A 25660-nucleotide genomic window follows, 5' to 3' on the forward strand; every position below is an offset into this window, starting at 1 on the left:
TATTGTATTTTCTATGTATTCAACATTTGCCTTGGGAAGAGAAAGCTGAGTCTTGGATAGTTTTCCATAAAGTACAGAGGATTTCGAACGTCCATTTCCTCCATTGAGTTAAAAAAAAAAAAATAAAGTCATGGTATTACTACAAAAACCCAGAGAAATAACACTGGTGTACAGCTTCCCCATAATCTAAGCTGCTACCAAGATTTACTTGAGAAATGTCCCTGAGGCTCTCCCTCTGGAATATCTAACATCTCTGTTGGACTTTTGATAGGAGCTGGATAGCTGACAATTCATGATTAAGACGCCAGCTAGCACCTGGAGTGCAGGTATTCTGTGCACTCAATTGAAAGAAAATCCTTGTGCAATAGATAACAGTGTTTGCTCTATGACCCTGGCTGTTCGACTGGTGTCAGATAATGGACAACTCATTTGGGGAGATTTCCTACTTGGTCAGCAAAGCTATAGGTGTGTGGCCTCTCACATCAGGCAGTTGAAACCTGAAAATCTTCTATTGAGATGGAATCCATGAAGGGAGAACATAGAAGGGAGTATAACGCTGTAGTGCACTTTGAAAATCTAAATCAGCTTCAAGTGAGATGGCTAGCTTAGTAGTTTGCCATATGAATATGAATCTCAAACCTTTCTAAGTCCAGAATCAATCCACTCATATTTGTTAGGTCTGTTTTGCAGCACCCAGCATTACTGAAAATATGCAGATTGGGTCTAATTCTGTTTTGGAGAGTGAGACCTGAGTACTGAGTATTGCTCTGAAAGTGAAAGTGAAGTCGCTCAGTCTTGTCCAATTCTTTGCGACCCCATGGACTGTAGCCTGCCAGGTTCCTCTATCCATGGGATTCTCAGGCAAGAATATTGGGGTGGATTGCCGTTTCCTTCTCTAGGTTTTCATATATGAATGTGTGCGAAAGTAGCTCAGTCATGTCTGACTCTTTGTGACCCCATGGACTACAGTCCATGAAATTCTCCAGGCCAGGATACTGGAGTAGGTAGCCGTTCTCTTCTCCAGGGGAACTTCCCAACCCAGGGATCAAAACCACATTGCACGTGGATTCTAAGGGTACCATAGCATCCTTAATACCGGCTTCCAGGACAGTTCCTGGAGATCATTTCTTACATTTTTGTATTTAATATTCATTCATCAAAAAGTATTGAATACTAAGTGCTAGAGTGTTAAATGGATTTCAAAAAATTGAGTTATCATAAATTTCCATATGTGAATTAGCATTTGTTCAAGAATAAGAATTCCCTGAAATGACTCCAACATTGAAACTACATTAAGCATTTTTCTCTGATAAAGAAAATGTTAAAGAGTTTTGTAGTGTTGTTGAGGTGAGCATTATAAGCATCAATTAAAATGGCAAAATATTTTAAATGTAAATGGTATGGGATATTGCCCTGGGGATATCCTCTGACGTTATGACATGTTTTGTACCTTGGAAAAAAAACTTCTCTCTGTCAGTTTTTTTTGTCATATACTTTCTCCCAGAAATAGGATACAGGATACATTACGCTGAGCTATTACTATGCGACTGTTTCATTAATTTTGGTTTCTGCTATTATTTCGTATTGTTTTTAAATTATAATACTGATTTTACAGGTTGAAATCATGTGTCTTAATTTGCTCAGGACAATAGTTTGGTGCAAATATTCACCTTCATGCATTTCTCAAGTCTTTCAAATAATCTTGGAAACTTAGAGTAATGAAAGCAGGGTCAACTATAGAAGAGTTACTCTTGAGGGCCAAGAGCAAATTATACATGCATATTGATTTTTCAGATATGTGGTTGGAAATGTTGAAACATATTGAAAGGAGAGATGCTAGATAAATGTGAATGTATAAATGTATAAAATAAATAGTACTGTGGAGATTAGAAGCACCATTCTGAACACATACTGTGGTGCTTAGGTAAGCATGATTCTGGACTTAGAACACTCATCCATCTATTCAAGGATTTGGCTATGAACCCTGTGTGTATGATATAGGCTCATTTTTGATACCCCTGTTCATCATATTTCCCATTCTTATTTGACATATCTCTTGCATAGTTTTTGTGTTTCCATTGTCAGTACTCTAATTCAGGCCTCATTCCATTTGCAGACAGGAATTGGCAGAGCAAATGATCTATCCAGCAAAATAAGAGTTCACTGGGTTTGTTAAAAGTTTAGTATAGCCAGAGTGAGCAAGGCAAAGCACAGAGGGTTAGAGAAGTTAACGAAGTTAGCAGGAAATATAGAGGAGGAAAATGTTTTACTCGACCTTCTCAGAGTATCTGGCTGAGTCTGCAAATTAACATAATAAAAATTAACAGGAGAAAGGAATACAAATTTTACCGATTTTTTTTGGGGGGGCGGTACATAAACATTGGAGATTTCACAAGAGAATGAAGACCCAAAGAACTGAACAAAATCGAAACCTTTTATACCTTTTAGACAAAGAAACAACTAATTTGTGAAAATTTGACAAGACCAAGGGATTTGGGCTAGGGGTAGTACATGATGAAGAAGTAAGTAGGAAGCTAAGGGTTAGTTTAACAAAGTTTATATATACAGGCTTCTGTGTCCTCAATTCCCTGTGTCAGATGACACAGATGCCTTCCCTCCTAGAGTTACAGGCAGGATGGGTACCTTTCACGTGGAATATTTCTCCCCTGCTTTCAGAGAAGAAGAGGGGTAGGCTGGGGAAGAACGAGGTCGTAGTGACGTTCTTGCTTCGGTCCTTTTCTTAGTCCTTCAGCTTAAGATATTGAATGTGCTAGAGTGCCATATTTTGGGGTATTGTCTTCTGAACTCTATCAGAAGCAAACTTAAGATGATTGACCACTTCATGCTAGGTAAGGAAGCAAGAAAGGTAACCAAGAACTTTTATTCTTAAACTAAAGTTGAATAAAATAAAGTTTTATTGACTATGCCAAAGCCTTTGACTGTGTGCATCACAATAAACTGTGGACAATTCTGAAAGAGATGGGAATACCAGACCACCTGACCTGCCTCTTGAGAAATCTGTATGCAGGTCAGGAAGCAACAGTTAGAACTGGACATGGAACAACAGACTGGTTCCAAATAGGAAAAGGAGTACGTCAAGGCTGTATATTGTCACCCTGCTTATTTAACTTCTATGCAGAGTACCTCATGAGAAACGCTCGTATGGAAGAAGCACAAGCTGGAATCGAGATTGCCAGGAGAAATGTCAATAGCCTCAGATATGCAGATGACACCATCCTTATGGCAGAAAGCGAAGAAGAACTAAAGAGGCTCTTGATGAAAGTGAAAGAGGAGAGTGAAAAAGTTGGCTTAAAGCTCAACATTCAGAAAATGAAGATCATGGCATCTGGTCCCATCACTTCATGGCAAATAGATGGGGAAACAGTGGAAACAGTGGCTGACTTTATTTTTTGGGGCTCCAAAATCACTGCAGATGGTGACTGCAGCCATGAAATTAAAAGACGCTTACTGCTTGGAAGGAAAGTTATGAACAACCTAGACAGCATATTTAAAAGCAGAGATATTACTTTGCCGACTAAGGTCCGTCTAGTCAAGGCTATGGTTTTTCCAGTGGTCATGTATGGATGTGAGAGTTGGACTGTGAAGAAAGCTGAGCGCCAAAGAATTGATGCTTTTGAACTGTGGTATTGGAGAAGACTCTTGAGGGTCCCTTGGACTGCAAGGAGATCCCATCAGTCCATCCTAAAGGAGATCAGTCCTGGGTGTCCATTGCAATGACTGATGTTGAGGCTGAAACTCCAATATTTTGGCCAGCTGATGCAAAGAGCTGACTCAATTGAAAAGACCTTGCTGCTAGGAAAGATTGAGGGCAGGAGGAGAATGGGAGTATAGAGGAAGAGATGGTTGGATGGCATCGCCAACTTGATAGACATGGGTTTGGGTGAACCCCAGGAGTTGGCGATGGACTGGGAGGCCTGGCGTGCTGCAGTCCATGGGGTCACAAAGAGTCAGACATGACTGAGTGACTTAACTGAACTGAACTGAAAGTTGAATGGCTCCATTTTTCCAAGTGCTTCCTAATACTTGTATTTTTGTGTCAAGCCAGATATCAGTTAACATTTGTTACATTTTTTGAAGTGAATATTTACTGTATGTCATTGGTATGTCTACAACTATAATAATGAATTGCAACATGAGAAGGCTCTGTATCTATGCTGAGCAAGTAAGTATTTTATTCACTGGTATATGGGAAGCAGAAAGCAAGTATATGTTTGAACATCTCCAACGTGTTTATTACCTAAAGTTTCTCTTGCTTCTTGATTCCATAATAAATTTAAAAGCAAACAAAAAACACTTCACTTGTATTGCTTTCATGTTTAAATATACACATTGATGATAAATTTTCACTTGCGTGTGGTATTCCTTCATGAAAGGAATAGAACCTAAAAAACTCATAATCACTAATTGGTGATATATTTGTTAATTGTTGATAATATAGTTGAATGGGAGGTATGTAATGACTGAGGGTTGATTGATTCCAGTCATAGTTTTGGTATTAAAAACCCTCATGATCTAAGACAATTCAGTGAAATTGTTTATTTTCTTCATCTGTAGAATGAAGGAGTCAGTATGGAGTAACTGAGTTTAATAAAACTACTCTCATTAGTCCATGTTCTTTCATGGAAGTGTGTTTATAAATGTTAAAGTTTTCAGTGTTTGTCGTGGTTTTTACTTGTTCTAATTGAAAAGAAAGTCTTTGCATTTTTGAAAGAGGTCAAAGTTACTTCAGCAGTTAAAGCATTATGCTTTCTTTAAAAAGTCATTCATAGGTTTTAAAAGACATCAAATGTGTAACTTTTAGGAGTAGCTATGTTTCTAGATTTTTCTGAAAATGAGTGCAAGCCAGGTTGAATATAGTAGAAGGTTAATATTTTTTTTGCTTAGGAACTTTATTCTGCATTGTAATCCTATAAAGGTTTTATCTCCATTACATGTACAGTTTAGTATTATTGTTTTTTGTTTTGTTTTGTTGTCATTGCTTTAGATCATTTATATTACAGTGGAAGAGAAAAATAATGAGCTTTTTGGGTTTAATTTCTGTTAGATAAGGCTTAAGAATTATCAAGGTGTTTAATGTGGGGTTATTAAGGATTTTACTTGTTCATTGTTGAATGATTATGCTTTGAAGAACTTTATTAAAATTGGAGGTATTAAGATATTTAACTATTTCAAGAGTGCATGTATGTGTATACAGCTACATAATAGTATTTTTCGTAGTTTTGGAGGAAAGAGATTTTAAAATATTACATGAAGATAAACTAGAAAAGACCAGAAAATTAACATTACAGATCACATTCTGAGACAATAAAACATTTGAACTTGCTAAGAATTTTTTAACATCTACCATGAGGACGCAAAGAAATGATTCTTTGAGGTTTGATTGTGGATTCTTTGATTCTTTGTTGTTGTTCAGTCGCTAAGTTGTGCCTTTGGAGTCAAATACTTCTTGTATTACTCTCGACCCTGTTACTACGTGTTTGTTGTTGTTGTTCATTTGCTCAGTCGTGTCCACCTCTTTGTGACCCCATGGACTGCAGCATGCCGGGCTTCGCTCTCCTTCACTGTATCCTGGAGCTTGCTCAAACTCATGTCCATTGGGTCGGAGATGCCATCCAACCGTCTTGTCCTCTGTTGACCCCTTCTCTTCCTGCCTTCAATCTTTCCCAGCTTCAGGGTCTTTTCTAATGAGTCAGCTCTTCATATCAGGTGGCCAAAGTAGTGGAGCTTCAGCTTCAGTCCTTCCATTGAATATTCAGGATTGATTTCCTTTAGGAGTGACTGGTTTGACCTACTTGCATTCTAAGAGTTACCCTGTGCTAAAAGTATTCAGGAACATTAAATTTCTTTGATCTTTGTCTACATAGCTATCACACTCTATAATGAGTCTTTTATTATGTAGGTGAGAAGGACTGTTGCCTTTCTGTTGTTCAGTCATCAAATGGTAATTATCCTTCAACTCTCCTTACCCCTGTTACCATGAAGGAATATTCATTGACCTTCTCTCTTGCCCACCAGAGCCATTCAGTATAACATGCAGATTGGTGTAGGGAAAAAGGCAATATGTGCTAGCGTGTTCTATGCCTTTCTGTTTTCCTCCTTGCATTCAAGGAACTTCTTACCTTATTCATAGCACATAAACTTGATGGCAGCTCTCTTTCATTTCCAGGGTTTATAGATTAGGAATATGATTTCCTGGAGTAAGTTCATTTTAACAAAATTCCACTATTAAAAGAAATCGGATGTCCTGAGGAGTGTGTGATAGAGTTTTAACCATATTACTTAGCTTAAGAAAATAAACAAATGCATTTTTTTAATGAAAGTTAACATTTTAAGTTTGACTGGTTAAATCACTAAGAAGATGACTTTAGTTAAGTGTTTTTTAAGTGTCCTGATATAATTATACTCACAATTCAAACATATGAAGAATATTTAAAATATGACCAGCTTATGTTTGAATATTTGGAATGATCTTCTTCCCTGCTTCCCCTCTACTTACTATAAATTTAAGATTCTATTTTTAATTTTATTCACATTTTTTGTGCATTTTGTTGTCATTGTTACTGTGGGCTAAGGCCATCTCATATTTTTTCTAGCAATATTTTTAATGGAGAGTGGGGATAAAAATATTCATTATTGTGTAACCTGTTGAACATTTTAAAAGTTTTGGACTTAAGTCATTATGACTGTCTCCAAAATATTTTGAGAGCTTAAGAAAGTGATTTTAATCAATAAGAATCTTTTACCCTTTGAAGGAGAATTTTACTGAAACTATTGCCTTTAGGAGATTTTTGTATGTAAGGTGTTTACGATTTGTTGTAAATATTTAAGAGAAATTTGGTTTTATTTAGTAAAGAAAGAAAGAAAGTTAGTCACACAGTCATGTCCAGCTCTCTGTGATCTCATGGACTGTAGCCTGGCAGGCTCCTCTGTCCCTGGAATTCTCCAGGCAAGAGTACTGGAGTGGGTTGCCATTTCCTTCTCCGGGCTAATTCCTGACCCAAGAACAACTGAAAAGCACACACATTTCCTCCTTTGTGAGGAATTCTTAAAAGAAAAATTTGTGAGTAGCATGAAATAGAGCAGGATTTTTCCACTGAGACCTGATGGAGAGAATGAATGAGCCAGGCAAAACCCTCTTAAAGCAAAAACCAGAGGATATAGGGAGAGATGGATTGTCTTCTTTGGTATTTTCTAAGAAAATTATAATCTGTTTCAGTATTGAATTCAAAAGGACTGAGAGGCAGAGCTTGAAAATTGACATATTCAACCTTTTTATGAATCAGGTGAAATAAGTGGTCAGTGAATGTCATGCTTCAAAAGAACATGCACAGATATCTGGAAATGGCAGTATGATAATAGATATTTTGAATTGGTCAGAAATAGCTGACGTACTAATCTACCATGATAAATAGTTTTGAAGGACATTGCAATGCTGAAGGGTACTGTATTTGTTTTCATGTAGACAAACCTGAGTGGATGTAAGCTTTTCTTTAATATAAGACCAGGGCAGTCATAGCATATACAAATCCATTTTGTTTTTGTTGTTAACATTTATTTTTTCATGGTTGTATGCTATTGATGGTAGAATTATCTATGAAGTTGATTTAGCTGAACAAATTATAGTTTAAAAATGCTGAAAAGTCTAAGGTTTTCTTGGCCACTCTTTGGAGATATTGATCTGTGGATTGAAGGTATGATACTGCTTGCATTAGGTTGTACATTGGTTTTAATCACCCCAGGACCTTTTCTTTCCATGGGGACCAATAACTAAGATTTGGTTTTAATTTCATTCAAAAATATTACATTGGCAATATCCATGTTAAAATAAGATGTTTCCCTGGTCTTAAAATATGTAAACACTATTTGAAATCATTTTTGAAGTCTACTCAATGCTTTGAATTAGTTGTTTTATGTCTTACAATTGTACCAACTTTCTCAACTCCACGACGAATCTCTGAACTATCATTCGTTTTATTTGGTCTTCTTGTGATTTGGGTTGTAGTATGAGATTACACATGGGAATAGAACACCATCAGAGGGAAATAAAATCCTCTGTACAGAACAATAATCCTTTATACTAGCCTTTAGCAGTGCACAAACAGTGATACAGGGATGACATGACTAATATTGGACGCTTGCACCTGAGACTCATTGCCTTTACTGCTTATGGGACTCAGGATCAGTACAGTTCAGTTTAGTTGCTCTATTATGTCCGACTCTTCATGACCCCATGAATCGCAGCACGCCAGGCCTCCCTGTCCATCACCAACTCCTGGAGTTCACTCAGACTCATGTCCATTGAGTCGGTGATGCCATCCAACCATCTCATCCTCTGTCGTCCCCTTCTCCACCCGCCTTCAATCTTTCCCAGCATCAGGGTCTTTTCAAATGAGTCGGTTCTTCACATCAGGTGGCCAGTGTATTGGAGTTACAGCTTTAGCATCAGTCCTTGCAATGAATATTCAGGGCCGATTTCCCTTAGGATAGACTGGTTGGATCTCCGTGCTGTTCAAGGGACTCTCAAGAGTCTTCTTCAACACCACAGTTCAAAAGCATCAATTCTTTGGTGCTCCACTTTCTTTATAGTCCAACTCTCACATCCATACATGACTATTGGAAAAAGCATAGCCTTGACTGACTGACCTTTATTGGCAAAGTAATGTCTCTGCTTTTTAATATGCTATCTAGGTTGGTCATAACTTTTCTTTCAAGGAGTAAGCGTCTTTTATTTTCATTGTTGCAGTCACCATCTGTGGTGATTTTGGAGCCCCCCAAAATAAAGTCAGCCACTGTTTCCACTGTTTTCCCATCTATTTGCCGTGAAGTGATGGGACCAGATGACATGATCTTATTTTTCTGAATGTTGAGCTTTAAGCCAGCTTTTTCACGCTCCTCTTGCACTTTCATCAAGAGGCTCTTTAGTTCTTCTTTGCTTTCTGCCATAAGGGTGATGTCATCTGGTTATCTGAGGTTATTTATATTTCTCCTGGCAATCTTGATTCCAGCTGTGCTTCCTCCAGCCCAGCGTTTCTCATGATGTACTCTGCATATAAGTTAAATAAGCAGGGTTACAATATACAACCTTCACGTACTCCTTTTCCTATTTGGAGCCAGTCTGTTGTTCCATGTCCAGTTCTAACTGTTGCTTCCTGACCTGCATACAGGTTTCTCAAGAGGCAGGTCAGATGGTCTGGTATTCCCAGAATTTTCCACAGTTTGTGGTGATCCACAGAGTCAAAGGCTTTGGTATAGTCAATAAATCAGAAATAGATATTTTTCCAGAACTCTCTTGCTTTTTCAGTAATCCGATGGATGTTGGCTATTTGACCTCTGGTTCCTCTGCATTTTCTAAATCCAGCTTGAACATCTGGAGATTTACAGTTCACATACTGTTGAAGCCTGGCTTGGAGAATTTTCAGCATTACTTTACTAGCATGTGAGATTAGTGCAACTGTGTGGTAGTTTGAGCATTCTTTGCCATTGCCTTTCTTTGGGGTTTCAGTCAAAACTGACCTTTTCCAGTCCTGTGACCACTGCTGAGTTTTCCAACTCAGTCACTGCTGACTCAGGAAAACACTTTCTAATTTTAGCTTTAACCCTTCTGAAAGAAAGATGTGAATCCAGACAGTCTAATCATAAATGTGCATGTAGTCACTACTTCCTATATGTCTGTTTTACATATAGAATACTGAACTCATCTATCCAGTGTCTGATTTTAAGTTATATTTATGTGAACTATAATTAAATAATTCAGGGTCCAAATATCCAACTTATGGATAAAAGAAGTTAAAATTTTTGGAGACTGTGAAGGAACCGAATCTCATTCCCTCATAAAATAGGCACATTTTAGAGTTTTCTTCACTTTTTTTTTGCCCTGGAGAGCCAGAGAGGGGAGAATCTTGCTTTGTCATGGCCATAGGGTTCAATGAATCCTCTGATACTTTCATCACAGATAAGATTTTTTGTTTTTTTAATTTTGAGCATGCCAATGAGTGTAAGTGGGCCCTTTACAAATAATGACTTCAGAAGTTCTGAAAGACTGGGGCAGATTTTTGTTTTAGAACCTTAATGTGTTTTGATATTTTTCTGCTAGGATTATGCATGGACTATAAATATACTTTTATCTCCACATCTCCCCTTCCCCTACCATTGTGACTTCTATGTCTATTTCACTGTGAATTGGCCAGAACTAAATATAGTAATGAATATATATAAAGTTGAATAACAGTAAGTTAGAGAGAGCAAGTGATATGATTTGAGTACCAAATATCAAGTTATGAAATCTTTTTTAAAAAGTCAACCTGTAGAAGTCTAGTATCTATTTTTTATTTTTATTTATTTATTTTGGGCATACCACGTGGCATGTAGGTATTATTTTCCTGACCAGGGATCAAACCCGTGCCCCCTGCATTGGAAGTGCAGTCTTAACCACTTGACTGCCAGGAGTCCCTCTAGTATCTTTTCAGAGTCTTCTGCACATTTCATATATTTAAAATACTTTTCAATTATTGAGGAAATGTTATTAAGTATTAATAATTTTAAAGAAGAATATGCCTAAAATTCATACTGTATTTTGGATAAGGAGATTTAAGGAGTGCTAAAGTTTATTATTTTTAACATTTTTAGAAATATCTTAATACAAGCTTCACTGTGCATGATTTCATTTAATAGTAACAAAGGCCTTATGAGGTATAGGTACTATTCTCATCCCTATTTTGTAGACAAGGAAACACGCTTAGAGATTTTAAGTAACTGATTGAAAATAATGCAGCTAGAATATGATAGAGATGGGATTGGAATCTAGATCTGTCTTCTTATAAAGCTTATGTATTTAACCATGTCACTCTGTGATCTCACAGAGATACCCCATTGATGAATGGAGAGTTATATTTCCGACCTTTGAGTAAACGTGGGAAAAGATCTCTAATTTTGTAACTTCTTGAGCAATATCAGGGTATATAGCCATACCTTTTATATATAAGGTCAGAAAATATTGTCTCATTGTGGGTCAGTCCTCTTCCTCCCTGGAAAATCTTCCTGGCTTCTTTTTCAGTGTTCAGATCTTATCTTTGACTCTTGCTCACACATACATTAACTGTCCTCAGTGATCTTTCTATTTTTGTTTGTTTGCTTGGGTGGTTCATTTGTTCTACCTGGTCTGCTGTTAAGTGATGATGGATATGTAGCATGTCAAGACAACCCTAACTTAGGTAACTTGATGAAATAAAATTATCAATACGTTTTTCAAAAATTATTTATTTGGCTGCACCACACCTTAGTTGTGGCAAGTGGGATCATTAGTTGCAGCATGTAAGATCTAGCTCCCTGACTAGGGATTGAACCCAGATCCCCTGTGCTGGGAGTGTGGAGTTTTGACCGCTGAATCAACAGAGAAGTCCCCAAATCATCAACGTGTTAATACCAACAAATGAGATTATGGGCTGTAACCCATCTTAACAACAATGACCAAAAAAAAAAAAAAAAGAAAAAACCTTTCAGTACATCTAACTCTGTTCTTTCCAAATAAGCTGCTGCCTAAATCTTGATTGCAAGTTTTAGATGGAGTTTCCAAATATTTTTCTTCGGTAATATTTCATAGATAAGAAGCTTAAGACTTTGAAAGACAAGAAACATGTGAGTTGAAAACTAGCCATTACACCTAAATGAATGAAATAAGCTATTAAATAAAAGAAAATTTATAATTTTTTGTCTAGACATAGATATGTAGGTTTAAGCTCAGTGCAATTCTGGAAGAACCACAGATTCTTCTGTGAGTTCTGGCTGGAGCCATTAGCCAGGTGTTATAGAAAACCATGTACTGGTTCTATTAGTAATTTCTAATGGTGTGATTGAAATAAACATGGGCTTTGGAATCAGACCTAGGTGTGTGGATGTGAGTACTTAAACTGATATTTAACTTGTGGAATGATGTTTTGCAAGTTACTTAAATAATTTTCTTCTCAGTTTCTTTATGTGAAAACATTTTCAGGATTAAAGTGAAAACGGTTGACAATATGAAGTGTTTGAAGGATTTTAAGCAGTTACAACTATTATACTTTTGGTGCTAGTGGTAAAGACCCTGCCTGCCAATGCAGGAGACACTAAGAGACATGGGTTTGATCCCTGGGTCAGGAAGATGCCTTGGAGGAGGTCATGACAACCCACTCCAATCTTCTTGCCTGGAGAATCCCATGGACAGAGGAGCCTGGTGGGCTAGAGTCCATACGGTTGCAAAGGGTCAGACATGACTTAAGCAACTTAACCATGCACTCATGCCCATGCATGCTTTGCTGAAGGAATGCTAAATGGTCTAGCCACTTTGGAAAACAGTTTTAAAAGATTACCAACACAATATTGTAAACCAACTATCTTTTAGTTAAAAATAAATAAAAAAAGAAAAAACAAAAAAAACTTATCTTAAAACCTAACAATTCCTCCCCTAGTTATTTTCCCAAAGAGAAATGAAAATGCATGCTTACATAAATACTTACATATGAATGTTTGTAGCAGCACTGTTCATAATGGTCAAAACCTGGAAACAACCGAGTTCAGTTCAGTCACTCACTAGTGGCCAACTGTTTGTGAGTTGGGCATGGACTGCATGCAGCATGCTAGGCTTCCCTGTCCACCACCAATTCTTGGAGCTTGCTCAAACTCAGGTTCATCGAGTTGGTGATGCCATCCAACCATCTCATCCTCTTTCGTCCCCTTCTCTTCCTGCTTCAGTCTTTCCCAGCATGAGGGTATTTTCCAATGAGTCAGTTCTTCACATTAGGTGGCTAAAGTATTGGAGTTTCATCTTTAGCATCAGTCCTTCCAATGAATATTCAGGACTGATTTCCTTTAGAATTGATTGGTTTTTTCTCCTTGCAGTCCAAGGGACTCTCAAGAGTCTTCTCCAGCACCCCAGTTCAAAAGCATCAGTTCTTCAGCATTCAGCTTTCTTTATAGTTTAACTCTCACATCCATACATGACTACTGGAAAAACCATAGCTTTGACTAGACAGACCTTTCTTGGCAAAGTAATCTCTCTTCTTTTTACTATGCTGTCTAGGTTGATGATAGCTTTTCTTCTAAGGAGTAAGCATCTTTTTATTTCATGGCTGCAATCATCATTTTCAGTGATTTTTGAGCCCCCAAAAATAAAGTCTGGCACTGTTTCCACTGTTTCTCCATCTATTTGCCTTGAAGTGATGGGACCAGATGCCATGATCTTTGTTTTCTGAATGTTGAGCTTTAAGCCAGCTTTTTCACTCTCCTCTTTCACTTTCATCAAGAGGGTCTTTAGTTCTTCTTCACTTTCTGCCATAAGGGTGGTGGCATCTGCATATCTGAGGTTATTGATATTTCTCTCGGCAATCTTGATTCCAGCTTGCGCTTCCTCCAGCCCAGTGTTTCTCATGATGAACTCTTCATAGAAGTTAAATAAGCAGGGTGACAATATACAGCCTTGATATACTCCTTTTCCTATTAGGAACCAGTCTGTTGTTCCATGTCCTTCTAACTGTTGCTTCCTGACCTGCATACAGATTTCTCAAGAGGCAGGTCAGGTGGTCTGGTATTCTCATCTCTTTCAGAATTTTCCACAGTTTATTGTGATCCACACGGTCAAAGGCATAATGACCTCCATACAGATTTGTCAGGAGGCAGGAAAACTTATGCTTACATAAACACTTACATGTGAATGTTTATAGCAGCTTTGTTCATAATCATGAAAACCTGGAAACAACCCAGATATTCATCAGTTGATGAATGGAAAAAAAAATTGTGTTATACCCATACAATAAAAAGGGATGGACTACTAGTACATGCAACAACATAGTTGAATATCATGTTTATGCTAAGTGAAGGAAACCAGACACTAAAACCTGTATACAGTATGATTACATTTCTAATTACATTTTGGAGCAAGCAAAACTATAGGGACACAAACCAGATACGTGGTTGCCACATGGCTGGGAGTAAAGAAAAGTGACTGATCGTAAAGGGAAATGAGAAAATATTTTGGTGGGGTGGACGTGTTCTATGTCTTGTTTGTGTTAGAAGCTGCATGACCGTGGTTTGTCAGTGATGAATTTCACTGTATGTAAGTCATATTCCAATCAAAAGGGAAAAAACCTTGTGTTACAGAGTATTATGGAGAGTATATGAAATCATCTTCCTCCCCCCATTTTTTCTTCTGTTTGGTTCTTCATTATTCTCTGTTCTTTCTGTATCTCTTATAAATTTGGGGTCCATGATAAATTGCAACGTCTGATTTCAAGGCTGAGATACTACAGAAAATTGATGTCTTTACCTGCAATCTGAGTCAGATTTTAAATAGAGTCATTAACTGTGTTTTCATACTTCTAGATATTTCAGTTAGTACTGAATAACTGAGAGCTGGAATTTGCCTACTCTGTGAAATGTACCTAATATATCTGGGAATTCCCTGGCGATTCAGTGGTTATGACTCTGAACTTCCACTGCAGAGTGCATGGGTTCAGTCCCTGCTTATGAAACTTAGGTCCCACATGCCTGTTGGCCAAACAGCAAAAACAAAGGCATATATATATTTATACACAGACCAAATATACTTGCTTTTACTAGTTGTTTTATCTCTGTCCTGTGGCTATGCAGTTATACAGTATGGTGTGGAGGGTATTTAGAGCAGTCTTAAATTTTGAGTGTGAATCCTGATTATGAAAGTCTTCATCGTCCTCTCAGCAAACACTGTTTTATGTCAGATGTTCTCAAACTTGAGCAAACATCAGAATCACCTGGAGTAGTTAAAAGTTAGTTTTTTGGCTCCACCTATGTAGTTGCATGCTAAATAACTTTAGTCGTGTCCGACTCTTTGCTGCCCTACGGACTGTAGCCTGTCAGGCTCCTCTGTCCATGGGGTTCTCCAGGCAAGAAAACTGGAGTGGATTGCCATGCTCTCCTCCAGGGGATCTTCCTGACCCAGGGATTGAACCCTCATCTTTTAAATATTCTTCATTGACAGGCAAGTTCTTTACCACTAGCGCCACCTGGGAAGCCGTGCCAACATAAACTAGCCAACATTTTGTTTTTAAACCACTTCACCATTTTAGTGTCACATTTATATTGGATAAAACTTACATATTTAAGTGTGAGAGAAACACAGACAGTTAGTGTTCGGGTAGAGGCCACAAAGTATTTGCTGCTTTAAAGAGAAAGCATTCGGTGCTGGCAAGAGACAAAGCAAACAATATGTATTGTAGCTGTACTCTCTTCCTCTTCGCCTCTTGAATGTCATCCTACTATATCATAGTTATTTTATCCCCCTAGCTACAACCTCCTTCTGGACACCTATTCTCTATAAAAGCTCTAAGGGCTCCTACCATGCCTCTAATCACTGGCTTTCAGTTGCTCAGTTCAATCAGTTCAGTTCAGTTCAGTCCCTCAGTTGTGTCCGACTCTTTGTGACCCCATGGACTGCAGGAGGCCAGGCCTCCTTGTCCATCACCAACTCCCAGAGCCTACTCAAACTCAAGTCCGTCATGTCGGTGATGCCATCCAACCATCTCATCCTCTGTTGTCCTCTTCTCTTCCCACCTTCAATCTGCCTCGGCATCCGGGTCTTTTCCAATGAGTCAACTCTTGGCATGAGGTGGCCAAAGTATTGGAGTTACCGCTTTAGCATCAGTCCTTCCAATGAATATTCAGAACTGATTTCCTGTAGGATTGACAGGTTGGATTTCCTTGCAGTCCAAGGGACTCTCAAGTCTTCTCCAAGACCACAGTTCAAAAGCATCTGTTCTTTAGTGCTTAGCTTTCTTTATAGTCCAACTCTCACATCCATACATGACTACTGGAAAATCCATAGCTTTGACTTGATGGCCCTTTCTTGCTAAAGTAATGTGTCTGCTTTTTAATATGCTGTGTAGGTTGTCATAACTTTTCTTCCAAGGAGTAAGCATCTTTTAATTTCATGCTTGCAGTTACCATCTGCAGTGATTTTGGAGCCCCCCAAAATAAAGCCTCTCATTGTTTCCATTGTTTTCCTATCTATTTGCCATGCAGCGATGAGACCAGATGCCTTGATCTTAGTTTTCTGAATGTTGAGCTTTAAGCCAACTTTTTCACTCTCCTCTTTCACTTTCATCAAGAGGCTCTTTAGTTCTTCCTCACTTTTTGCCATAAGGGTGGTGTCTTCTGCGTATCTGAATTTATTGATATTTCTCCCAGCAATGTTGATTCCAGCTTGTGCTTCATCCAGTCCATCATTTCTCATGATGTACTCTGCATATAAGTTAAATAAGCAGGGTGATAATATATTGCCTTGATGTACTCCTTTCCCGATTTGGAAACAGTCTGTTGTTCCATGTCCAGTTATAACTGTTGATTCTTGACCTGCATACAGATTTCTCGGGAGGCAGGTCAGGTGGTTTGGTGTTCCCATGTCTTTCAAAATTTTCCACAGTTTGTTGTGATCCACACAGTCAAAGGCTTTGGCATAGTGAATAATGCAAAAGTAGATGTTTTTCTGGAACTCTCTTGCTTTTTCAACAATCCAGCGGATGTTATCAATTTGATCTCTGGCTCCTCTGCCTTTTCTCAATCCAGCTTGAACATCTGGAAGTTCACGGTTCACATACTGTTGAAACCTGGCTTGGAGAATTTTGAGCATTTCTTTTGGTAGCGTTTGAGATGAGTGCAATTGTGCAGTAGTTTGAGCATTCTTTGGCATTGCCTTTCTTTGGAATTGGAATGAAAACTGACCTTTTCCAGTCCTGTGGGCACTGCTGAGGTTTTCATATTTGCTGGCATATTGAGTGCAGCACTTTCATAGCATCATCTTTTAGGTTTTGAAATAGCTCAACTGGAATTCCATCACCATTAGCCTTAGGTATTCTCAGTTAAGATTTTTCTCTGCCTACTTTGTAATAGGCCTGACCTCTTCACACTTAAGTTTCATGGTTGTGTGCAAATTTTTTTTTCTTTCAGACTGATAGTAGTTTTCACTGAATGAAACCAAAGTACCATCAACTGCACAATTTGAAACATTCTGGGATATGTGAGTGTCTGATTTTATGTGAACAGATAGAAATCATGATCTTAAATCAAAGGCTTCTCTAGACCCAGAAATAAATGATCCTAATAATTTTAATAGCACTAGGTAGAAAAAGAAATGAGTAAAATTTAGAGTCTTAAAACAAGTTATAAATGTTAAGTTTAAGGAAATCATAGATTATTTTTTCTTCCCAAATGCCAAAGCAGATACTGAGGGCTGGATGTATAAATTTAATCAGAAGTCTGATTATTTTAAGGTTGTGTTACGGTATTTGCTGAAATGATATCTCCTGATTACTCTCTGTGATAGAGTATCATTATTTTATGCTTAGAGAACTGGTGTCCTTTTCTCCTTCTACCACCACCTTACTGATTATCTAGAGTCTGAGAAAATAGCTCATTATACTGGTTGATTACATGCCTCAATTGAATTGTAGCTTGCCGCCAATTATCATTACAATGCCATATTGATTTTTTCTCATTTCCACTGTGGAAATTAAAGCAGAATTTGTTTAAAATGAGTTTCCATATATATTGTGAATGTGATTGGTTCTGAATATTTGAACTATTTTTAAAATAGTTTTTTTTCAGTGATCTGTTGTTTCTTATTGATTGTCTCTTAGAAGTTCACGTCTCATCTCTGTTGATAAGCTTTGCCTTAGTTAAAGATGAAATGTGATTTAAAGACTGTGGCATTGAACTGTAGTCATGGTTTAAATATACATATATTTTAATTATTGCTTCACAGGTGTCCTGCTGTATATTAATTTACGTTTGAGAATTTCATGGGCAGTATGATTCTGCTCATTCTTTTAACCACACTAGTCAATAAATTACGTTAAAGTTTAATTAGCAAATATTTAGTGTTGACTATATGTAATCTACTCTGCTAAGCATTATGGGAGACTCAAAGATGAATAAGATCATGTAACAATCTTCAGAGAATTTTTAATCCAGAAAGGTGGGTAAGGCACTTGTGATGCAATCATAATGTTGTTCAGTAAGAGATACAAAAACATGGGCATTCAAGGGGAAATAACACATTTGGATGTAGTACTTACAGGGAAAAACATTAATGGAGGAGTTGCCAGTCAGTTTGAGCCTTAGAGAGATAGAGTTGGAGTTACCTTCTGGAAAGAAAGACTGAAAAATGAGGTCAAGCAGGGAAGACTGCAGGAAACAGAATATGTCTGATTTTATTGGAACATGTGGTCTAAGGTTGAGGCTTGAGGCTTGAAAGGTAGGTTGAGGTTTGATCAGAATCAGCAGTTGCAATTTGTTAGGTAGTCCAGAGAAGATTTTTGATGGAAGACTGCTCTTATTTCCTGTACTGGGAAAGTTCTTTACTTTTTTCAAAGCTCTGCTCAAATATCACCTTATCAAAGAATCTTCCCCTGACTACACATTAAAAAAAAAAAAAAAGTAATAACACTGGGTCGCTCATTCCATTTCCCAAGGTTTTTTTTCTATTCATAGTACCAAAGCAGTGATATTTTATTACATAGTTGTTTTTTAGTCTTTGTCTTCTTTTCTCTAGATGATAAGCTACATGAACATAGGAGCTTAGTTTGTTGCCAGTTATTTCTGTCACATAGAACATGCCTGGTAGTTAGTGGGAACTCAAAAAAATATTTTTTGAATGAATGATCAGAATAAATGCAAAGATGAAAAAGTTTGGGGATCAGGAAATTATGCCAGTATTTCAAGTCTGAAGGATTCAAAGGATAGCGCTGTTATTAACAGAATATGGAAGAGTGGAAGAGGAGTTGATATAGGGAAACAGACACAAAGCGGAAAATAAATTTGGGTTATAAATTCAGGCTTAAGTTTTTAATGCTGGTGAAACAACCAAGGTAGTGCTGTGGAATGGGCAATCTAAAATGTGAAGAAAAGTGTGGGATTGAGATAAAAGATCTCTTCAGTCATTCTCATAGGGTCAATACTCAAAGTAATTGGAGTAGAAAAAAAGATTGACAAACAGTATGAAGACTGGATTAGCAGATTTGAAAATCAAAAATTTAATTTGAGGTATTTAATGTTTTAATTATATAAACTTATTTATACTTTGTTTGTTTGTTTCATAGCTGGGTTAACAACTTTGGCCATGAAGGTCTTGGACTCTTGTTGGATGTGCTGGAAAAGCTTCTGGACAAGAAACAGTAAGAATAAGCATGAAAAAAAAATTCACCACAGGGGAGATTTTTCAGCACAATATAATTTTTTTTTCTTTTATGCAGGCAAGAAAATATTGACAAGAAGAATCAGTATAAACTTATTCAGTGCCTCAAAGCATTTATGAACAATAAGGCAAGTAGTATTTATTTCTGCCTTTGTTACAAAAGATGAGAGCTTTCCTAACAGAGTGTATGAAACAGGCAAAATCATGGGTGCTTACTCAGTTTTCAAAAGGGTCTTTATAATGCAACTCATCATGAACTTCATTTAAGTATTATTTAAAATATACTTTGCTTCTCAAAATATTTAATGACAGGTTTTTGCAATCATGCAGACATCAAGTCTTGTTCCCAAATCAGATAATACTGTTCTTTTTTTTTTTTGGTAGTAGTCGGAAAATTTAAATTTGATGAATTGGATACCATTTCCTTACAGAGAATTTATCTTCCATTATAAAGGACAATTCAAAACTATGGTTTGATTTTTTTTTTATTTTGCTAAAAACAGTATAAGGTTAAGATTTTTCATTCTTTCTTTGTTCAGTTAATGTCAGTGTGTTAATATCCATAAAAGACTTTTCTGGCAGATAGCAGAAGATTTTTGTATATGTGTGGTATTAGTTGCATTATTATTAAGGATTTATCTTCTAAAAGTAATCTTTTCTCAGGTTATGTAGTTATAGTCATTTTTTTATTTAAACTAGAATGAAGAATGAACTCTTATGTATGATTTACACCATATTCCTATAGGTAAAATACCATTGACATTCATTAATTTAAAAATCCCTTTAGATGGTGTTCTAATGATCTCAAAATATTTAATAAAAATAAATAAGTATAACAGTGACCTAAATCTTGCAAGATGTAAAATGTAGCTATTTTTAAATAATAACCAATGCAATAAGAGTATCTACATAAGTAGTCTGGAATCTTTTTTTATAAGTGTATGGGATTATGCATGATTATGTATGTGTATATTATACACACATGTATCAGCAAAGAATTTTTTGATCTGATGGATGCTTGCCAATTGATATGAGTCTCATGTATAGAATATACTAATTGTGCTGTTCTTGGAAGTTTCTTCTGAAAAGATTTCCATCAGTATTACTGCAGAATTTCTCAACTTTTGAGCTCTTAGTCTTTGATGATAAAATTATGCAGAATGTGATACCTAGCAGGAAAGCAGTTAATGAACATTGCTTCTCAGGATGGATCTCTCTTTTCAATTGAGGGAAACAGAAAATCATTTGACCTCTCTGCCAATCAGTCACCTAACCTGTAAAATTAGGAGTCTGATTTAAATTCTTATTGGTTTGAGTAGTGAAATCTTACAGCTTTCCAGGTATGAGTGTAATCAGTATAGTTAGTAGAGAAAGTCATATTAGTGAGACTTCCTATAGAGCCTTTTCCCTGGAGACAGCAGTTGATATGCCAATACATAATTAGTTGATTTATAATGTTGTATTCGTTTCATTTATACAGCCAAGTAATTCAGTTATACATACATACATGTATCTGTTCTTTATTAGTGTCTTTTCTCATATAGGTTATTACAGAATATTAAGCAGAGTTCCCTCTGCTGTACAGTGGGTCCTTGTTGGTTATTTATCTTATATATTATAGTATATATGTGTTCATGCCAAACTACTGATTTATCCCTCCCCCAACCACATTTCCCCTTTGGTAACCATCATTTTGTTTTTGATATCTGTATGTCTGTTTCTGTAAATAAGTTTTTTTCTTTTTTATTAATTATATTCCACATATGAATGATATCATATGATATATGTTTGTCTTTGTCTGTCTTCAGTTAATAAAATAATTTCTGGGTCCATCCATGTTGCTGCAAATGGCATTTCATTCTTTTTGATGGCTGAGTAATACTCCATTGTATACACGTACTGCATCTTCTTTATCCATTCCTCCGTGGATGCACATTTAGGTTGCTTCCATGTCTTGGCTGTTGTAAACACTGCTGCAGTGAACACTGGAGTGTGTGTTTCCTGCCAGGTTATGGCTTTCTCCAGACATCTTCCCAGCAGTGACATTTCTAGATCATATGCTAGTTCTACTAGTTTATTTTGTTAAGGATCCTTCATACTGTTCCTGCATAGTGGTTGTGCCAAGTTGCATTCCCACTAACAGTGTAGGAGGGAGAACATGATGGTTTGATTTAGATTACTCTAAACTAAGGCTAAGCTTTAGTTAGAGCATGTTAATGTCTTTTACATTGGTGCTAGGAACATGACTAAATGATAAGTCTTTTAAATTACAGCCATCTGAAACGATAGGCATAAAGTTACATTAAAAAATATACAGTGATATAAGAAAACAAAACAAAACAAAACAAAATACAGTGATATAGCAATTTCATGTTGTATTGAATTTGTCATAATCAAAGCATGAAACTTTAGTCTGAAATGATTTATGCATCAAATTTACTGACCTCAAAGGTTTTGATTACCTACTTCAAAAACTCTTTTTGCTTATATAGTACATAGAATAATACAATTATGAAAAGGAACCCATTGCCCCTTAACTTCCATTGCTATAATATTGCTCTAATGTTTAGGTTGATGGTTTTCCACCATTTCTCATATCTTCATTTTTATTTTGAGTATTTCCCTACTGGAGTGGATTGCCATTTCCTTCTCCAATGTTAGAAACTACCTTTAAACAATAAAATGGAAATTTGAAAAATTTAATGATTTCACTGTCAGTTTAACCGATTTTAAAAGTTATTTTAAGTTTGGTAATTGTATAGTAATCGTCTATCTCTCCATTTTACAAAGTTTCATTTGATTACTAGTTATTGTTTACTACCCACCTTTATATCTTCATATTCCTTTTGTTTTCTTTGCTTCTTTTTCAGTTTGTCTTTTCCATTTCCTTTTTGTCTTATCTCTGTGTATTTTGTTATTATTATAGCTAAGGCTCATGTTGTTTTCTCCTGGATTTTTTTAGAAAATAGAAACCATGAAAATATTCAAGTGTGTGGTACTTCAGTAAATGTTAGCTTGAAATAGCAATTTTGCAATGATGAAATATTGTCAAATTCCACTGTTAAACTGTAAAAACAAGCAAACATATTTCATAAGAAATATGATAAATACCTTGTGGGCCAAAGATCAAAGAAAATATGACCTTCTTTATGTAGTGAAAACCCGAGTTTTGGGCTTTCTTCAACATTTCTTTACTTATTCATTCTTGTGATGCACACTTGCATGCATATGTTTAAGCCTAGAAAATCAATGAAAATGGTGTCTGTCTCCTCTTCCTAGTTGACTGTGACATGTAGTATTCAATAAAACCCATGTTCCACTTCTTTGGGGTTATAATTTTGCTATGCAGCACAGCTACTTGAAAGAGGGAGGCTAAAAGAGAGAAGGTATGGGAAAACCCATACAGAGATTTGTAGCTTCTTTAACTGGCATGTAGTATACAGAAGAGCTTTTCAACATTTTCCCTTTTTGTTCAACTTAATTTTCCATACAAACATATTGGAAAATTTAATCATGAGTTCCAGATGTCTCCAACGAGAACCAATGACATAAGTAGAACAGCTACATATTCTTCTTTATTGAGCAAATACTGATTGCTGCATATTTCTTCCAAATTTTTATGGAATGTTTAGTTAGGATAATGGAGATCGTATGTCATAAAAGGACCTAAAATCCAAGAAGTGGTCATTTCAAATAAAAAGCAATTGAATTTGAAGAACATTCATTTAATTAAATAGAACCTCAATGTGGAGGCATGGGTTTTTAGAAAATCATTGTTAATTTGTTTTTTAAAATTGAAGATATGACTCCAAAATATTTTGAAAGAAAGGTTTTTTTTTTCCCCCTTTAGTTTGGATTACAAAGGATTCTAGGAGATGAAAGAAGTCTTTTACTCCTAGCAAGAGCAATTGACCCCAAACAACCCAACATGATGACTGAAATAGTAAAAATACTTTCAGCTATTTGCATTGTTGGAGAGGAGAACATGTAAGTATTGCTTTGTCATTAACATTAACTGCATAGAAATGACACTTGAGAAATTGAGAAATGTGTGCTGTTTGTTTTGATACCATGCAGCTGTGCTCAGTTGCTCGGTTGTATACGACTCTTTGCAACCCCTTGGACTGTAACTCACCAGACTCCTCTGTCCATGGGGTTTCTCTCCAGCTGAGGATACTGGAGAGGGTACCCACTTCCTTCTCCAGGGGATCTTCCTGACCGAGGGATTGAATCCATGTCTCCTGATCTCTTGCATTGGCAGCAGATTCTTTTCCACTAGTGCCACCTGATAGCTTGCATGAAAATAGTATTAAATTTCAGGAGAAAAATTGGTATTTTCATCTTATCTGTTTACATTTTAGCTGTTTTTTGATTCTTTGAAAAATAGGTTTAAAAAGACAGAATCCTAATGGGAAGTTCTTCAATGTTGGATATTCAAAGTGAATGATTAGAATTTTATCTAGTTGAAGGGAAAGCAATTATTAGAAAAGTAGGGAAAGATCAGTTAGGGAGTAATTTTGGCTAAACCCACACACAGGCACATTCACATACACACTCTACACAATATACAGCCTCATCCATGCACATCAGAAAATTTGACTTCTTTAACTAACAGAATTGACCAGATGCTTTTATTCTGTACTGTTACTTTACAGTAGTGCTTTACTTTATCTGTGTATGGTAAGTGAAAGAATAAAGCAATTAGTCATGGAATGCAATTAACTGATTTGAAAGAACAAAAGGCTGTTGCTAATCATTCAGGATGCATGTATGTACCATTTTCAGCAAGTTGTTGCGGACAACACATTAGATCACTTCTTACTTAAATAATATTCAATCAGAAGCAAAATTATAGGTTTGATGTCCAGTTGGTAAGAAACTCTTGTGATAAAGAATGAAATACCTGTTATGGATATGAACTAGAATATTTTTTTCTAAACACTCTGTGTGGCAGTAATCATTTCAGTTTGAATTAGAATAGAGGCAGGCAAAGATTTAAGAATATTCTAATATGTTGACTTTCTCTTACCTCTTGGAATAAAATGAAATGTTTCTTAGTGTTGGTTTATCCTTCAAAACTGGAAGACAAACATTGAACAAAAAGATCACAAATTGTCTTATGAGAATGAGATAACATATGCAAAAATAAAGCTTCCTTAAGTTTTATAGGAAAATCAGTTTATATATGACTAAGAAATATTTTCCTAGTCTATTAGGTTTTCAGTACTTAATTCATATAATGCAACCTAGTCTGGTATATTTTATGACTTAATTATAATTTCAGATACAGCTTGATGTGAGTAGTATACTACAGAGAGGTTCATTTGATTCAGACACTGTACAGAGATAGCTACCAATATTTTTGTTCATGTAAATAAGTTTCTTGTGCTAGGTAATTATAGATGCTTCTTAAATTTACTAGGCTTTCTCTTTTAGGCTTTTTCCTTGTTCCATTTTCAAAGAATGTTTTAAAAGTTGTTTAAAAAATATGTATTCTTTCTTGCACTTTATTATAAAATTACAGTCTGATTACACTTGACTGAACTTTGAATAGCTGTAGATGCCACCATGTTTAAGTGACATTAATATCTATGTTATGTTATTTTGCTGTGCTTAAAAAAAAACTATGTTAACACATATAATATCAAAACTCAAAATTTTAATGTTTATCAATTAAGTATTTTTTAAAATGTCACCCAGAAAAATGACTTTCCTCAGGATTTTCAAATTGAATTTTTTTATTTTGATGACCTAATGTTATTTAATGCTATCAATATTTGAGTTGTAGAAATATGTGGAGAAGAACACAATTCTTAAATTGTGATGGTCTATATAAACATCAAGCACCTGAAAACAGGGAAGAGTGTATAAGAGATAACTTGTATTCATATAGTGTGTTTAAGATGTATTTCTTATTTCTGTTTTTTTTCCTCTATAGTCTAGATAAACTTTTAGGGGCTATAACTACAGCAGCAGAACGAAATAACAGAGAACGGTTTTCACCAATTGTGGAAGGATTAGAAAACCATGAAGCTTTGCAATTACAGGTAAGTTAGTTTTGTCTTAAATTGCTTCCAGGTTTATATTGCATTGGCCAAAATTTTTGTTTGGGTTTTTCTGTACCATCTCACGGAAAAACCCAAATGAACTTTTTTGGCTAATCCAGTACTCATTTTGTATGACATTAACTCCACTTTAGCTAGCATTTAAATAGAAGGGAATGTAAAAATGAAAATTTTCCTGTTCCTTCGGCATTCATAGAAGCTAGAAGTTTTGTCTGTGAAGATGATAATTTGCTTAAAGTGAGGAAGAGTAGTTTGAATTATTATAAATTGATCATTATTATCATTAATATTTGGGTAGAAATTTAGTAATTAGTGTACTAAGTCATGGAAATTAAAGCCTTAGCAATAATCAGGGCAAGAGGACAAACAGTTCAGCTAA

At 36.0% G+C, this 25660-nt stretch overlaps 1 protein-coding gene across 6 annotated transcripts in view; it reads left to right on the forward strand.

Annotated features, from left to right (window-relative positions):
• DIAPH2 (diaphanous related formin 2) overlaps positions 1-25660 on the forward strand; it is a 968119-nt gene that overhangs the window by 260790 nt on the left and 681669 nt on the right. For all 6 annotated transcript variants that reach the window (XM_040266684.1, XM_040266683.1, XM_040266685.1 and 3 more), the window contains 4 exons: positions 19122-19196; positions 19275-19344; positions 23067-23203; positions 25155-25263. In XM_040266684.1, coding sequence (XP_040122618.1) covers positions 19122-19196; positions 19275-19344; positions 23067-23203; positions 25155-25263 — 391 coding nt within the window. The remainder of the gene's footprint in view (positions 1-19121; positions 19197-19274; positions 19345-23066; positions 23204-25154; positions 25264-25660) is intronic.

The sequence above is a fragment of the Oryx dammah genome, unplaced genomic scaffold, assembly GCF_014754425.2.
Source record: "Oryx dammah isolate SB20612 unplaced genomic scaffold, SCBI_Odam_1.1 HiC_scaffold_23, whole genome shotgun sequence".
Lineage (NCBI taxonomy): Eukaryota > Metazoa > Chordata > Mammalia > Artiodactyla > Bovidae > Oryx > Oryx dammah.